The sequence below is a fragment of the Phodopus roborovskii genome, unplaced genomic scaffold (assembly GCF_943737965.1).
Source record: "Phodopus roborovskii unplaced genomic scaffold, PHOROB, whole genome shotgun sequence".
Taxonomy (NCBI): domain Eukaryota; kingdom Metazoa; phylum Chordata; class Mammalia; order Rodentia; family Cricetidae; genus Phodopus; species Phodopus roborovskii.
Window position 1 is genome coordinate 4,431,912 of NW_026126682.1, and position 17,862 is coordinate 4,449,773.

The following is a 17,862-nucleotide window of genomic DNA, read 5'->3' on the forward strand; positions in this document are numbered from 1 at the left end:
AGGATCATAAATTTTATAGTATTTATCCAACTGATACAAGTGTGAGGTCATTGTGAACACATGCATGCCTTTGATCTGAGAAATGAATAAGATAAAGGAGAGAGGATGACCTTCTTAGAATATATCACAGTGGTCAAGTAAGATGGCTAAAAATCTTCATGGGAGAATCAGAAAGTGAAGTCAGTTTTGAGGAATGGATAGAATTTGCATTTTAAAAAAGATTTTTATTTTTATTTATGTACATTTGTGTATCTGTGTGAGTGTATTATCCTCAAAGGCCAGAAAAGGGCTACCCACATGAATCCTGGGAACCAAATTTGAGTCCCTTGGAGAACAACAAGTACTTCTAACCACCAAGCCATCTCTCCAGCCCTAGAATTTGGATTTTTAAAATACAGCTGAGATATGATTAGTGTTTAAAGAACATAGGCAAGAAGATGATAACTTTTCAATAGTAAGTAAAAATCTAAGTAAACTTAGATTTGGGACAAGTTTCCTTCCTCTAGGGACTTTGAACCTAACTTACCTCTTGATGTCACTGCTCAGTATCAGATAGATCAGAATGGTTAAGCTTCATGGGCTAAATCCAGCTTAAAAATCCATGTAATGAAGTTCTTTCTTTATTGATCTTTTAATCTCTATATTCATCAAGACTGAATTACATTATTTTGAGGTATGAAATTCCCTGATACTTTCTGTTAAAAATCCAAAGAGAAATGAGATTTTATTTATTTAGAGATAAATACCATAAAAAGTTTTCAAATTTAACTGATATATATATTATTGTTATTTGATTAAAATTTTTCTTTAGTGAACCTTTCTGTAGAATCTTTCCCTTTTTGTGAGTGGTAAGTTGGTTTATTTCCATCATATAGAATGTTTCTGCATTTAGATTAGTCAATTAATTTCTATACTAGTTTTTAGTGGAATGTAAAATAATACGTATTTATCATTCATTAGTCACTGATTTAACATGATGAACACTTATTTGGTAATTTAAGGTAAAGTTACTTTTAGGCTAGGCTCCTCTTTACAAACCCTGTTTGATTCACTTTGAATAGATCTTGCTTTGAATTTGGTTTGATTTTTAAGGGAAATTATGGGATTATTTAGTTTGAAAACATCTGCATTTAATTCTTGGGTACAATGACTTTTACTGGGAAACTGCTACAAGTTTTCAGGATAGTAGAATGGAGAAGTATGTCTAGAGACAAGTAAGCTGAAAGTAGAAACTATGGAAAGTTCTCTGCTGATCTTAATCAGGGCCCCCACATGAATAGATACATAGCCCTCCTTATTTGTCACTCAGATTAGATCCTTGTCAATATCTAAAATATGGAATGGAATTTTTAATGTAACTTAACTCGTTTGCCTGTTCTGTGGTGTACCCAAGAATGGAAACTTACCTACAGTTTACTGTACAAGAATTCTCTAGGGGCCTCTTCGTTTCATAGGGGTAGGACAAATGCCAGGACTTACTATTTGCACATTTCCCATAAAAAGTGTTAATTAGGTACTACCTGAACCAAAACTATGCCACACACTGAGGTCTCTTATCTCTTTTCAAGTGACCAAGTAGCTGTGCAAAGAAACAGTACCATTGGGATTTCTAAGGACAAAGGTCTAAAGATCTGAGGGCCAGCAAGATGATTCAGTTAGTGAAGGCACTTGTTCCCAAACTTGATGACCTTAGTTTGTTTCCCACAGCCCATATGGTGGAAGGAGAGAACCAACTCCTAAGTTATCCTTATACCCCTATATACCAATACACTAAATATATGATAATTCCTTAATTTGGTTTTAGGCAAAAGTTTTGGTTTAGGCAAAAGTTTGGTTCTGGACAACTTTTGTGTTGTAACCTTTGTGAAACAAGTTTTGTTTTATGAGATCTGAAGTTGCTTCCATTTGCAAAAGAAACTGCTTTATAAATTGGGAATTGTGATGTGACTCACCCTTAACAAACTCTGCCAGTGTTAACATAGGCACAGTTACATTTCTCACGCCCTGGTGGGAATGTTGCCTGAGATCTGCTCATGACATAGAACTTGAGTTCTCCATTGGTATTCACTATAAACCTCCAGTGCAGCAAATACAGAATAGAGAAATATCTACTAAGAAAGCTCAAATAGTACAAAACATTGTGGTAGATTATCAGGCCAGTAATCTTTATTACTTCTTTTTCTAACAATCTTAAAACTGCTATAAAATTTTGTCTTTAGTAAGTAAACAATGTTAAAATACCTTGAAAGCCTTTAAATGAGTTTTAAGTCTTTTTCTAGTGAAAAGAATTGTGGCAGGAAAAAAAAAGTGTCTTAGTAAGATTCATTCTCACTGACTTTCTAGTTTAATGAGACATAAGTCTAGTGACATATTAGATTATGTTTCTTACTGTATATAGTAAAACATGTATTTTAACATACAGTTACTATATGCTGTGTGAAATAAGAAATATACCATAGCCCATTAGAGATGTATAATCATGGTTATTATGTATTGGCACTTAAACGATTGTGCTGGCCAGTTGTCTTTAGTGTAGGATTGTGCTGCCAACTACTCAGTGTCCCCTCTCTAGCACCCAGAACAGGACTGTGGCTTAGTTAGTAGGGTAGAGGTTAGTAGTAGGCATCCATAACTTTCCTGCCCTTGACATGATGACTCAGAATCTTAGTATACAAAGGTCATAGGCTCCTGTTTGAGAATACATGCTGCCAAGATGTTCTGTAAGGTTTTAGAGATACAGTAAGATGATTGCTTTTAAATTTTTTTAATCAATTCCAATATTGAATTGATCTCATGACAATAGTCAGGTGGTTTGTCTAAATTGAAGTTTTGCCAGAATTTTAAATCTTTTGCAAGTTGCTCCTGTCAAGTAATAGTTCTTTAAAAAGTGAAGAGAAACATGTTAAAACATTGTCAGTTGATTATTGCAGTCAGTACAGTTTTAGCATTAATTTCATTATTTTCATAAAACTTTATTAATAGTCATTTCTATCAAAAACAGTTTTATGGATCTGCAGAGATGGCTTGGCAGTTAAGAGCAGCAAGTGTTGCCCCTGAAGAGGACCTGAGTTTAGATCTCACCATCCTCATCAGACAGCTCCATGGAACCAGAAGTCCTCTTCTGGCCCCAAAAGGCTCAGTATTCATGTTCTCATACCACATGCAGACACATACATACAGACATAATTAAAAAATTAAAATGGAAATGAGTAAAGGAATTTTTAAGATAAAAATATTCCTTAAAATGTATTGCATGCATTTTAAAATTTCATATATTTCTACTTTTTCATTTAAATAACTTTTTACTTGAGTTAAATTACTTTCAATTATTACTCCGAGTTATTAAACTAGGAAATCCTTAGGAATCTGTGTTTTAGCTAGCATCTAATAATCTATATCTAGGATAATGTCGTTTTTGATTTAGGTTTAAAGTGCTGATGAACCCTTTAATTCATTAGCAACACCTCATTGGAGAAGACAGAAGGTGTGATTTTCAGTAGTAGTAATTTATCCTAACCAACACAGAGAGTCTGAAAAGCATGTGCTCTTCAGGAGAGGAAATAGTCCGAGCCCCAGGCAGCCTTGCTGTGTTTCTGCTCAGTCTGTAGACATACCATCTGTAAATGATTACTTAGGGGCCTAAGTACCGGTTAGGCTCCCTGCCATTGAGAGAATAGAAAAAGAGTAAAGACAAAAGCACTCATCATCTTAATATCCACAGGACTGTGCTAAAGAATAATGATTTAAGATCAAGACAAGAGTTAACTGCCCACCTCACCAACCAGTGGCCTTCCCCAGGAGCTCTGGATGTCAATGCTGTTGCCTTGGATACGTTGCTTTACCGAAAACACAATAAACAGTGGTATGAGTAAGTGTAATATTTTTTTTCCAACTAATTACACATTTAGTTGTACCAAAACATGTGGCTATCCACTTTGGCATCTCAGTTATTTTTCTGAACTTATTATTAGCAAAGATAGGCTTTAGGACTCCTTTGATGAGGTCCCTTAAGAAGCAGATGTCTTAACATTTGAAGCCAAGGCGTCCTGGGGAAGCAAAATAACTAAGGAATTCCTAGGTAATAGTACCAGACCAGCTGTCTCCTGCTTATGTTATATTTCCATTCAGTCTTCAATTGTATCTATGGACTTGTTTTCATGAGGCATTTAATTTTACATTTTAGCGTTAAGATGTAGTAGCCTGAAACTAATTTTCCATATTGTTTTTTTTTTAATGCCATATTCCATCTCCTAAAAGTATCCAGTTCTCAGAGGTTCTGAATTTTGTTCATTTTAATCAGTCTATTTTTTAGAACCTATAATACAATCACTCTGCTTCTGAGCTGTAATTTCTTTGTCCTAATGTTCAGCCTTTCATTTGGCCAGATTGTATGGGTATTGAATAAGCTGAAAAATCTTAGATAATCTACATTTTGAAAATCAAGTTATATTAGCATCTTTTGGATTGTAACACTTTTCTATCTTAATCATTTGTTTCCACTATATTTGCTCTTCAGTTAAGTTCCTAACTTTTCTCCCTAATCTTCCCTCCAAGGCCCTTTCACTTTTATCTCTTTCCCTTCTATTTCTCTTTTTTACTCTTTTTCTTTCTCTTTCCATCCTTCTCTCCCCTGCATTGTCTACTCTTCTTAGAATGCCCCTGTGCTTAGAAGTCACTGGCAGAGTCACACATTTTTATCTAGGCTTCTTAGGATTCCTTGTGTTTCTGTTTGTCTGTCTGGCACTCATCTATCTTTTCTGCATTTTGACTAGTAACTTGAACAGACGTGTTTTAGCAAAAGCCTAACTTCCACCTTCTTTATTCTCATGATGTTTGGGGTTGTTGTTTAACAAGGATAGAGTGCAAATTAAATTTGACTTTTTGTTATTAAAAGCAGTACTAGAAAATTGAGCTCTTTCTTGTCTTATTGATTGTTAAAGGCAAGTAGAGGTGAACAGACTATTTGTGGAATAAATCAGAACTCTTTTCATCTATTAAACCATTTCATCTGACTCAAGGGGCTTTGGGCATTCCATAGACTAGCAGAGTTCCTTTATATACTCGTATAAAAATTTATAATAGCTGGGGGGGCGGTGGTGGCACATGTCTTTAATCCCAGCACCTGGGAGGCAGAGACAGGTGGATCTCTGTGAGTTTAAGGCCAGCCTGGTCTACAGAACTAGTTCCAGGACGTCGGGGCTACAAAGAGAAACCCTGTCTCAAAAAAACAAAACAGTTCAGGTAGCTCTAGCTTATGCTTTCAGTGTCATACTGAATTGATAGAACAATATTTATATTGTTCTATTGTATCAAATTTATGGTATACTTTATAGAAATATATGGTATACTTACTTTATATGTGACATATGGGAGACTCTTAAATTTACAGAGATGTGCTGGGGTTATGGCTCAGTTGATGAACTACTCGTGAACTACTTGTGTAAGCATGAGGACCTGAGGTTGGATTTCCCTCACCCATATACAAAGTCAGAAGTGTTACATATAATCCTAACTCTGGGGAGGCAAAGATAGGGAGATCTTGCAACCCACTGGCCAGCTAGTTTTGTCCAACCCAAGATCTCCAGGTTCAGTGAGAGACCCTGTCCAAACTTATGCATATGAACATCATTGCACACACAGATGGATACATACATATGCATATATGCACACATGCTCACTATTGTGACAGGGGCAGTGGGCAGAGCTCAGTCATTGAAGTGTTGAATATGCCAGCATGAGGACCTATATTTTATCCCCAGCTCCCATGTAAAAAGCTGAATATGGTTGGTCATACTTGTAATTCCAGTCTTGGGGAGACAGAGTCCGATGGATCTCTGGAACTCACTGACCAGGCAGCCCAGCCTAGCTGGAAAGCTTCAGGTCTGTTTTCAAAACCCAAGGTGGACAGCTCCTGTGGAATAGCATCCAAGGTTGATCTCAGACCTCTAACCATATGCGCCCATGTTACTGACACCCACACATGTAAACATGAACACACACACACACACACACACACACACACACACACACACAGGAATTGCATTAAAGCAACTAAATAAGACTTTCTTTGCAATGTACACATCATTATAAAAAGGTAAAATATTTTGACAGAAGATGTGTGCTTTTACCTATTCACACATTACCTATGTGTTGGGTAGATAAAGAACCCAGAATGGGCCTGGCTCAGCCATGAACCCAAACTCACACACATATAATTGTAGTAATCAATAAAGATTTAAAATAAAGACTGACAAGCAGAAGATGTCTATGGCTAGCTTACGTCTTCCTGTGTAATGGTAACACATTTACGAAGCAGTAACGCAGCAGTCTTGAAATGGAGGCAGGGGACCAGCCTGTCTATCCAGCATGAATTTAGTTTGTGCTTCTTGACTCACAACATCAGCTGAGGAAGGAAAGTGACCTTTTCTAGTATTATCCCATTAACTTGACTTATCTTCACTATGTTCTTACTATTTTTAGATGACCCTCAGCAAAAAGTGTAGCAGTGTAGTGCACAGGGTCTGCTGGACCTGGAGTTCAGACTCAGTAGTTGTCAGTAGCCACTGCTGTGTGATGTTTCCTTCCCTTACCTTTCTCTTTCTGCATCTGTAATACCGAAATAAGGCCTGTCTAACAGTCAAGTGCACCCTCTGGAACTTAATACTTCTCAGTGAGTATAGTTGACATGAGTTTTTCTTCATTAATTTTCCATACAAAGGAGTGCAGACCTATCTCACATTCCAAGATATGCTTTCTGAATCTTAAAGAAAATTGATTTATCTTTAGTAGTTCAGAGTATGTAATCTCAGTTACTTCATTTAAAAGTGAAGGTCTGCATTTTCAGGATAGGGAGCTTTCTATAGATGATTAAAACTGAGCAGACCTTTTCATCATTTGTGAAAACCTACAAATTATGGAGGGAATGGCAAGGTCTCTTTTAATAAGGACTGCTAGCTCTCTTGACAGCTGGCCTTACAGTTCAGTTGTTTTGGTATTAATAAGCTTCTCCTGCAAAGGTTGTGCAATGCCCAAAGCTCTGGGAGATTACTCTTAACAACTAGCCTAAGATGTATTCAAGAAGAAAGTGTCAGAAGCAAGCTTGGGATGAGTTGGGCTTAACCACACTTATTTGAGCTACTGGCAAATTAGTGAATGAGGCAGCACTGGGCAGGTTCGGAGAACACCCACCCGGCAGCAGAGCAGTGGCTTATATAAAGGAAAGAAAGCAAAGGAGAGATAACATCTGATTGGTTCTGTTTAAGTGTGACCCTCCCTTGAATGTGGAGGGAAGAGGCATTGGTCTTGTATGGGGGGGGTGATGTGACAAGCTGGCCCTCTGGGGTTGGCGGAAACTTGGCTTGTTGTTACTGAACTATAGGCCTGAATTAGGTTTCCATTTGAATACGAAACTGGCTGTTAAAGTTTACAGAAAGCAAAAGAAGTGATGGTGACTTTTGAGTGTGTTGTGTGCATGTGTCTGTTGTGCCACATCCCCAGTAACTGGAGTTACAGCTGGGAGATGCCATGTGGGTGCCAGGAATTGAACCTGGATCCTCTAGACGACCAGTGAATGCTCTTCAGCTGCTGAGCCTTCTCTTCAGCCCCAACAATTTTATTATTTCAATATGTCCCTAAGATAAACAAGAATTAAAAATAGCTTTTCTGTTTACATGTACATACATATGCCTGTGAATATCATGTACATGAATTTTTTTCTGTCTTCTTCTCTCATGCAATATAGCCCATAAAGAGCCTCCCATCCCTCCGCTCCTCACAGCCCCACCCCGCCTCTACTCTCCCCCAAATCCACTGTTCCTCTGCTTCCCTTTTGAAAACAGCAGGCTTCTCAGGGATATCAACTGAACACATTATCAAGAGTAGATGAAGCAACCCAGTAGGAAGAAAAGGGTCCCTAGAGCAGGCAAAAGAATCAGAGACATTCATTCCCCCACTGTTAGGAGTTCCACAAAACCCCAAGATAACGATGTGGTAATGATGCATGCCTTTATTCCCAGCACTTGGGAGGCAGAGGCAAGTGGATCTCTTTGAGCTCAAGGCCAATGTGGTCTACAGAGTGAGTTCCAGGATAGCCAAGACTACACAGAGAAATGCTGTCTCAAAAAACAAACAAACAAAACTAAACAATCACAGCACATACAGAGGCACATACATGCAGGCTCTGCAGTTGTCATGTCAGTTGTGAGCCCCATGAGCCCTAATTGATGTCTGTGGGTCGTGTTCTTGTGGTGACCTCCACCCTCTGGCTCCTACAGTACTTCCTGTGTGTCTGTACATTTCCTCTCACAGTTGCTGGATGAAGCCTCTCTGATGAGATTGGGCTAGGCACTCATCTATGAGTATAGCAGAACATTGTTAGGAGTCATTTTATTGACTTCCTGACCCCCGCCCCTATGGCCAGACTTGTTTGGTTTTATCCTAGGTCAGGGGTAGGATCCTGGCCATCCAGGCAGCATGGGGCATGAGCTTCTTCTCCTGGTGTGGGTCTCAAGTTAGACAAGTCATTGGATGTCCACTCTCATAAACTCTGAACTACCCTTGCCCCCCAGCACATCTTGCAGCCAGGACAGATTGTGGGTTGAGCATTTTGTGGCTGGGTTGGTGTTCAGTCCCTTACTGGAAGTCTTGCCTGGGCCTGGTTACAGAAGATGGCTGGGTCAGGCTCTGTACTCCCGTTACTAGGAGTCCTCACTGTAGTAACCCTCATAGATTCCAAGTAGTTTCCACTGTACTGGGTTTCCATTATCTTTCCCTAAATGACCCCCAATTCCAGTCATCTCTCCTTGAACTCTCTTTCTCTGTCCCCTCCCCCACCTGATCCCTCCTGTTCCCTCCTGTTCCCATCCCCACCTGCCCACAGTCCACCCACAAACTCTGTTCTATTTCCCCTTCCCTGGAAATCTGTCTGCCCCCCCATAACCCTCCTTGTTTCTTAGCCTCTCTGAGTCTGTGGATTGTGTCGATCATGTACACAATTTCTCTTTGTAGATAATACTCACTTCCATTTTTATATCATATGGAGTGTTGTTCAGTGACTACCAGATAACATGAATTACTGACTTTTGAGCAAATATATAACTACCCATGACATATGATACCATTCTTTCTGGTTTAAATTATTGTTAGTGACATGTAATAAACTACAAGTTCTTTTCCAGAAGGTGTGCTTCTCACTGCTCTGGGTTCTCTTTTTTATGCCCTTAAACTACTTATATTTTAAAAATTCTGTTCTGGGAAGCAGCAATATGTTATTAGTTGATGTGTCCCTCTGGCTACATTAAATCTTATGTTAATGAATCTAGAATTCTTAGGACTTAGCAGAACTCCTGTGGATAGTTTCCTACAAACCTACAAATGTTCATGAGGATGTGTCTTTAGAAATCGTGTAAGAATATGTAATCTAAACACCATTCTTCATCATCTGAAGGTGAAGTCTTCCTTCTGCTGGTGGGTTTGTACTCGTCTATAATAAGGGAGGCAGAGTATAGTCAGGTACTGTTACTAATATCTTATGAATAAAGACATTTTGGGATGAAATACTTGTTGTTGTTCTAAACCATCATTGTTTCCAACTTCTTCCCTTCCTTTCCCTTGATTAAGTAGCAACTATAAACTCAAAGTCTGATACTAACTGGGAAAAATTAAAAAGGTTCAACATAAGTTCCTCTGAATTTCAGCTTTATGGGAAGCTCATCCAGCATTGTAATTCTTAGGGCCTCTTTCAAAGTTCCCTCCCTCCAGTAAGTGGCACACCTGAAGATTATTGTAAGTATGTGCTGCCAAACTCTGTTACGTATTCAATAAATTCCTGTCTTTTGTTTTCAAACGTTTCTGCATATGAATTTTAAATTGAAAATATTAATACATTTCTTATAATGAAAAAAATGTCAGAAACTCATCTTAAGCCATCAGTTTAAAAGTGAGAATTTTATGTGTTGAACATAGAAAATAATTTGTGAAGAAATGTTTAAAATTACCCTTTAGAATCCTGTGTTCTAGACCAGGAAGGTGACTTAGTGGCTAAGAGCGCTGAGTCTGTAAGCATGAGGACCTGAGTTTGAATCCCCAGCACCCCTGTTGAAAAGCTGGACATGGCTGCTGTAGTCAGGCTTTTCTTTGGGCCACCAGCTCACAAAAACATGACATAGAGACTTAACATTAATTATGAAAGGTTGGCCAGTAGCTTAGGCTTGTTTCTAACTTGCTCTTACAACTAAAGTTAACCCATTTCTATTACTTTATTTCCTCCCTCATGGCATCCTTACCTCATCTCCAGAGAGTCCATCCTGTTTGCTCTGTCTCCTAGAGTCTCTGTCTCTCTTCTTCCCAGAGTCCTCTCTGCCTAAGAAATCCTGCCTGGCTATTGGTCATTGAGCTTTTTATTAAACCTGTCACAGTGACACATCTTCACATGGTGTAAAGAAATATTCCACAGCAGCTGCTCCTATCTGTAACCCAAGCATAGCTTGGGGCTGGATTTTAACAGTCAGCTGCCCCAAAACAACAAGCCTCCATTTCAGGGAGCAGCCTCATCTGAAGTAACATGGAGAGGCCTATAGTAAAACTCGGTCAGAGCCCTGCTGTGATGTATGATGCACAGGTGTAAACAGACACACATACACACATAAAAAAACTGTCACATTCTTACCATCATCTATAGCCAAGAAAATATGACTTTAATGAAAGCCAAGTTGAGAAGACCTCCTAATAACATAGGAAGGCAGATCCTTCTTCCTGAGGCTAGAGTGGGTATGACAGTAGCTAGAGGAATAGTTACATCCAGTGCCAAACTGCTAGGGTTGTTTAGTCTAAGTGGGACCCTGTTTTCTTTCAACAAAATAGAGGTAATAATAATATAACTTCCTAGGGTACTATAAAATTTTATAGTGTACATATGCTCATACAAGTATGTGGCATATAAATTTAATTTAAATGTATAGCACTGTATTGTAGCAGGTACAAGTGCTTTACAAATATTGGGTATCACTTTCTTGTATAACATATAGATTATAGATGTATTATCTGCTATATCAGAAGTTTCCCAATTTAAAATTATCACTAAGGACTTTTATATGCTAAACATTTGAGAAGTCATCTTACTATATATTAGGAACAGGGACTGTAGAGATAGCTTAAGAGCACTGGCTGCTCTTCCAGAGGTCCTGAATTTAATCCCTGCAACCACTTGGTGGCTCACAGCCATCAATAATGAGATCTGATGCCCTCTCCTGGTATGAAGGCAAACATGCAGACAGCACTCTGTCTGCACAATAAATAAATAAGGAAATCTTTTTAAAAAATAAAATAAGGTAAATTGAGAACATTGTACTAAGTAGGTTAGTAAAGTCACTCTGCCATCTCATTCTTCATCCCTAATAAATGCATTTCATCACCACAGCAGACTATAAAATTTTGTCTTAATAAGACTGATGGGAAATAAATACAGAACCAATTTATAGTAATTATTATTTTTAGTAAACTTATTGGTTCCTGCCTTTTGTTGTTGTTATTGTATTGGTTGTTATTATTAATGTAATTTGTGTTCAAGTTATTGTTAATATACAATCTACTTTTAGTAAAGGAATACTTTTCTATTTCCTCTTCATTTTAGTTAAGAGTCCTAACTAGCATAAGATAATATCTGTACATAAGTATTCAAAATGCTTTCCTTCAGACAGGGTCCCATGCTGTAGTTCTGAGTGGCCAGGAACCTGCTATGTAGACTAGGATGGCCTTGAATGCACAGAAGTCCATTTGCCTCTGCCTCCCAAGTGCTAAGATTGAAGACGTGTGTCACTGTACCCAGATTTCAAAACACTTTTGTGTCTGCTGATGACAACTATAAAAAGAGATCATTTGATTCATATGTGCTTCCCTGTAAATGTTATAAAATATATATTTGTGGATTTTATATAGGATTTGACTACTATATGAAAGACATTCAGCTTGAAAAACTTTTTCTTAGTGTGCTTGTGTTGGTAAACAGTGTTCAGTTCTGATTTTACATGAACTACAAAAGACACCAAACCTGAATAACCTTTTTTGTTGGCCTTATCCTGAAAACGAAATTTGAGGAAAGGTTAATAATAAGCTTTCATTATCTTTTGATTTCTAACTGAAATATTCTCTGATATAATTAATTTATAAGTAATTAGCCTAATACAAAAAGGTCTTAAAGCACCAAACAGACAAGGGAAGGAGATTGTCTTAATGGCATATTATTATGCCATTAAGTTTAACATTTTTAAACTTTTAAATTGAAGGAATATACAATAATTATTTTATTGCATAGCAGCTGTCAGAGGCACTGAAGAATCCCAAAGTACTCGAAATGATAGTCATCATTAAATTATGCCATTTGGTTTTTGTTTGTTTTGGTTTTTATTTTTTTTTTCAAGATCACATTTCTCTGGTTGTCCTGGAACTTGCTCTGTAGACCAGGCTGGCCTCAAACTCTGAGATCCACCTACTTCTGCCTCCCAAGTGCTAGGGTCAAAGGCATGGGCCACCACTGCCTGGTGCCATTTGTTTCTTTATTGGTAGTATTCCTTAGATTAGAAGTTCCTATTTTAATTGTCTGAATAGATAATCAATTTGATAATGTTAATTTGCTTGACAAATTATTATTCTTTTCTGTTTTCCAATGAACAAAACAGAGAAGCTTCCAAAATAGGTAAGAGAAGTCACATAAACACCATGATAAAGGGGAGATGCTATGAGAAAATTAGTTATAATTTTAATGCATTATAAACCATTAAGTACTATCACAAGATATTCTCTTTAGTGAGAAAAAATTCAATATTTTTTTATCCTTATTTTCAGTAAAAGTTACCAAAGCCTTGAACAGTTATCAGCAGAAGTTAGCCTTTCTCAGGCCTCACTGGATCCCAGCCATTCACAAGAAGGAGATGGGAAACAAGACTCATTCAATTTCATTGGTGAAGGTAAGTGTGTTCCTAGTTTTATGCCAGCTTGACACATGCTAAAGTCATTTGAGAGGAGAGAGCCACAATTAAGAAAATGTTTCTGTTGTTGGTTGTTTATTCTTTGTTCTTTTGGCTCTGTGGGGGGGCCACCACCCAGCCCCCCCCCCTCTCATGTCCCTTCCCTCCTCCCCGGAGTAAATGACACCTGAAATCTTATTCTTTTTTTTATAAACACCCAGCCTTTGCTTGGCTAATTTCTTGCCAGCTTTTCTTTTCTTTCTTCTTTTTTTTTTTAATTAGCTGTTTGTCATGTAATTCTTTTTTATATATAAATTTTATTTAAATGGGAAACAATCTTATATACCAATCCCAGTTTCCTCTCCCATTCTCCCACGCCCCCCCACTGACCATCCCATCAGCCAACCACTCCTTAGGGAGGATGAGGCCTTCCATGAGGAGTCATCAAAGTCTGTCAAGTCATTTGGGGCCAGACCTAGGCCCTCCCCCATGTCTCTAGGCTATAGGAGTAACCCTCCATGGGAAATTCCTGAAGTTCTAGGGATACATCCTTGTTCCACTGCCAGAGGCCCCATAGACTGCCCAGGCCTCCTAACTGAGACCCACATTCAGGGGACCTGGTTTGGTCCTATGCTGGTTTCCCAGCTATCAGATTGGGATCCATGAGTTCCCACTTGTTCAGGTCAGCTATTTCTGTGAGTTTCTCCAGCCTGGTCTTGACCCCTTTGTTCATCACTCCTTCCTCTCTGCAACTGGATTCCAGGAGCCAGCTTTTCTTAAATTCAATAATCCTGACTACCTTTGCCTCTGGGCTTTTTCCTTTTCCTCTGTGTCACTTACTTTCACTCTTACTTTGTGGCTGGCTGAGTGTCAAGGGAGCTGGACCCTGACTTTCTCCTCTCCTTGTTCTATCTTGATCCTTCCTCCTTCCCAGATTTCTCCTCCTCTTTATTCTCCCTGCCTGCCCTGCCTATCATTTTTCCTGCCTTGCTATTGGCCATTCTGCTCTCCAGGTGTTTTTTTTTTTTTTTAAGAGTTTTTTTTTTTAATTTTTTTAAATTTATTTTATATAACAAAGTCCATTTAAATGAAAACAAACATTTATAGACAATATTTGGGAATTTGGGCGTCGTTCTTTCCAAACTACTTCCTGCTGGTAAGGGGCGCTGTCATGGGGGATTCGAAGAAGATGAGAAATCCTGGCTGTGTCTGTAAGGCTGTTTGTCCAGCTGTTTTGAATGTAGGATCACCTCGTACTCTGTTTCAGGCGGTCTGGCTTGATCAAACCACATTAGTCTGGAAGGAATCCACATCTTTTCATTTTCTGTGGGAAAAAAATAGAAATCCTTTTCCCCAGTAACTTGTCCTTGAACTTAAATTTTGGAATCAAAGCATTTTTTTTAATTTAATTTATTATTTTACGTGTAGATCCCAGTTCTCTCTCCCTCCTTCCCTTCCTCCCTCCCTCCTTCCCTTCCTCTCTCCCTCCTTCCCTCCCTCCCTCCTTCCCGTCCTCCCTCCCTCCTTCCTTTCCTCCCATTTATACTCTCTGCCCTCTCACATGCACTCTAACCACCCTCCCCTCCCATCCCCCCACCCCAATTCCATATGTAGGGGAATGCCATCCAGTTGGGGTCATGTAGATCTGACAGGTCATGTGAAGTAAGGACTAGGGCTTCTCTCCTGTCTCTAGATTAAGGCAGTTAACCCTCCATGGGGGATGTGTTCGCAAAGTCCTTTTGTGCACCAGGGATAGACCATCAGGTGTTTTAGACACGCAGAGAATCACAGCTTCCAGCGTTAAACAAGTGAAACATAAAAGAATGCAACACATTAAGCAAATGTTCCACAGCATATACAAATATAACACACCTTAAAATAATGTCCCACAACATGCCTCCAAAAGTTTGGGCTGAAAGCAAGCCCATAGGACATTTTCCTCATTAGTGACCGATAGAGGAGGGTCCAGCCGTGGTGGGTGGTGCCATCCCTGGGCTGCTGGTCCTGGGTTCTGTAAAAAGGTGGGTTGAGCAAGCCAGTAAGCACCTCCCCTCTGTGACCTCTGCATCAGCTCAGGCCTCCAAGTTCCTACTCTGTTTTGAGTTCCTGCTCTGACTTCCTTTAGTGATAAACTAGGTTATGGAAGTATAAGCCAAGCAAACCCTCACCTCCCAAATTGCTTTTATCATGGTGTTTCGTTTCATCACAGCAATAGTAACCCTAACAAAGACAGGAAGGAAATGGCTTTGGTACTTGTGAGTAGTTTAACATATCTGGCCTTAAGAACAAAGTGTTCTTCTGTAGCCCACACCAACCTTAAATTTGTAATCCTTTTGACTCTGACTCTGGTCTCTGGGATTACAAACATGTCCCACACATTTGTAAATAAATAATAATTAAGTATAATCAAAGTGTATTTTTAATAAATTGTGTTCATTGATAACCACATACATGTTTTAATAAGTATTGGTTACCCCTTCAGCCTCTCATTTTCCTCCCATACCTGCAGGCCCCTCCCCTTCCTTACAGATCTTTTTCTCATAATCATTACTGTTGTTTGTTTTGTGTCTCACAGAGTTTAACTAGGGCTGTGTGAATGACCCTGTGTTTATAACTATCCATCAGAGCCTCCTTGCTCCCTGGGGCCTTTACAAGTAGATGCTATGTCTCTGACTCTTCTCCCAGAATCCATTATGTTGCCAGTAGACCAGTGTAGGACCCTATGAGCTTCTTCCTTTCCATGGCTGACTGCTGGGAGGCCCCAACTTGTGTGGACCCAGTGCCAGTAGGCACATTTGCTCAGAGTTGTTCACATGATTGCTTTGACCTTGTGTTGAGGAGTTGGCATTTCACAGGCTCCCCCTTACTTGAGCCCTAAGTGGTATAAGTATCTTAATCAGGGCTGAGCCCTTCATTATTTTTGATTCTCAGCATTTGCAGTCATAGATCTCTGCATTATTTCCACTCACCGTGAGGAGAGTTGCTCTCATTAAGCCCGAATAGCCTTTGTCAGTCTGTCCTGAATAAGCTACATATGGGGAAAAAAATTTTTTTAAGTGTATAAGTATTTCATTATTTGGTTAAATTTACTTCTATGTATGCCATTCTTTTGGATTATATTATAAATCAAATTATTTTCTCAGTTTTTTCAGATTTTTAATTGCTTCTTTTAGAATTTTAAGCATACATTTTTTTTTAAATTATCTCCTTTCCCTGTCTACCTGTAAAAAAGAATAAAGGGGACTTTAGTTATTCATAATAGTCTCAGAATATTTTACTCATTCTATCTCTCTATCTATCTATCTATCATTTTTGAGACAGGGTTTCTCTGTGTAGCCCTGGCTGTCCTGGAACTCACTCTGTAGACCAGGCTAGACTCAACTCACAGATCTGCCTACCTCTGCCTCCCTAGTGCTAGGATTAAAAGCATGCTCCACCACTGTCTGACTTTTATTTTATTTTATTTTATTAAGACAGCCTGCTGAGAACTCACACCATTCCTCAGGCTAGTCATGAATGCTTAATTCTAGAACTTCTTCATCTCCAGCTTTTCACTGGGCATGTTTAGTGGAAAGTTCCCTCTCCTTCCCTCCCATGCCCCACGAGCCCCCTTTATCCCATTCCCCACCCACTCCACAAGGATGGTGAGGCCTTCCAGGAGGGATCATCAAAACCTGTCCCTCCTGTCTCTAGGACTAAGGGAGTATCCCTCCACCGGAAATGTGCTCCCAAAGTCCTTTTGTGCACCAGGGATACATCCTGGTTCCTCTGTCAGAGGTCCCTTAGACTGCCCAGGCCTTCTAACTTGAGACCCATGTTCAGGGGGTCTGAGTTGGTCTAATGCTCGTTTCCCAGCTGTCAGTCTGGAGGTCTATTAGCTCCCCCTTGTTCAGGTCAGCTGTCTATGTGGGCTTCTGTAGCCTGGTCTTGACCCCTTTTCTTATCACTCCTCCCTCTCTGCACTGGATTCCTGGAATTCGGCTCAGTGTTTAACTGTGGGTGTCTGTTTCTGTTTCCATCAGCTACTAGATGAGGGCTCTATGACGGCATGTAAGTTAGTTATCAATCTCACTATCAGGGAAGGGCATTTAAGGTAGCCTCTCCATTGTTGCTCAGTTGTTAGTTGGGGGGGTCACAGGAAGACTGAGTCAGGGACGAATAAATGAGAGCAAAAAAAGAGATAACCATAATAGAAGGAGTCATTATAGGTTTGAATAGAAAACTGACTCTAGAGAAATGTCCAGAGACCTACAAGGATGACCCCAGCTATGGGAGTTTTTCATGGCTTTATGGTCTCGCTGTGTGATTCATGAAGGCTGTTACTTCTGTGTGATTTTTATCTTAACTTCCAGGTAAAGAAGATACTCCCTCACTGCTTGGTCTCTGTGGGTCACTAACATCAGTGGCAAGCTACAAATCCCTCACGAGCCTAAAATCCAATGACTGCCTTGCAAGCCCCACAGCTGAGATGAAAAGTCCAGGCCGGACTCCATCCTGAAAGACTACGGAAAAACCCAAAGTCTCTGTATTGTATATATTCAGTTTCCATAAGTTTGACTGCTGGAGAGATGTTTGAAATTTTATATTATTCTGGTACACGTATGGCATTTTGTTGTTTGGAAATTTCAGCCCAGCCCATGTAAAGTCTGAGGGAAAATAGTCTGCTATTTTTCTTTTTTAAAAATCTTACGTTTGTCATTGAAGGTGTTTGAAATTGAAATGGCTTTAAAGGATTCTTTCAAAGGCCTGAATCCATTGTAAACTGTACAAAGTTGTTAAATAATTTTTATATCTTTGCTTGTTTACATTCATCTTGGTGCAGAGGCTGGGCTCAGGTTTTGTTCAAGACTTAAAATTTGTGCTTTTTTCACTCCTTTATTTGGTGGTTAAATTTGCACAG

At 39.2% G+C, this 17,862-nt stretch overlaps 1 protein-coding gene across 3 annotated transcripts in view; it reads left to right on the forward strand.

Annotated features, from left to right (window-relative positions):
• Nucleotides 1-17,576, forward strand: part of Rundc3b (RUN domain containing 3B) — a 136,933-nt gene extending 119,357 nt beyond the window's left edge. The window contains exons 9-11 of one of the 3 annotated variants that reach the window (XM_051174571.1): nt 3,722-3,868; nt 12,841-12,962; nt 17,315-17,576. In XM_051174571.1, coding sequence (XP_051030528.1) covers nt 3,722-3,868; nt 12,841-12,962; nt 17,315-17,460 — 415 coding nt within the window. In that variant the 3' untranslated portion in view covers nt 17,461-17,576. The remainder of the gene's footprint in view (nt 1-3,721; nt 3,869-12,840; nt 12,963-17,314) is intronic. The other 2 variants (XM_051174572.1, XM_051174573.1) reach the window with 2 other exon arrangements.
• The last annotated feature ends 286 nt before the right edge of the window (nt 17,577-17,862 follow it).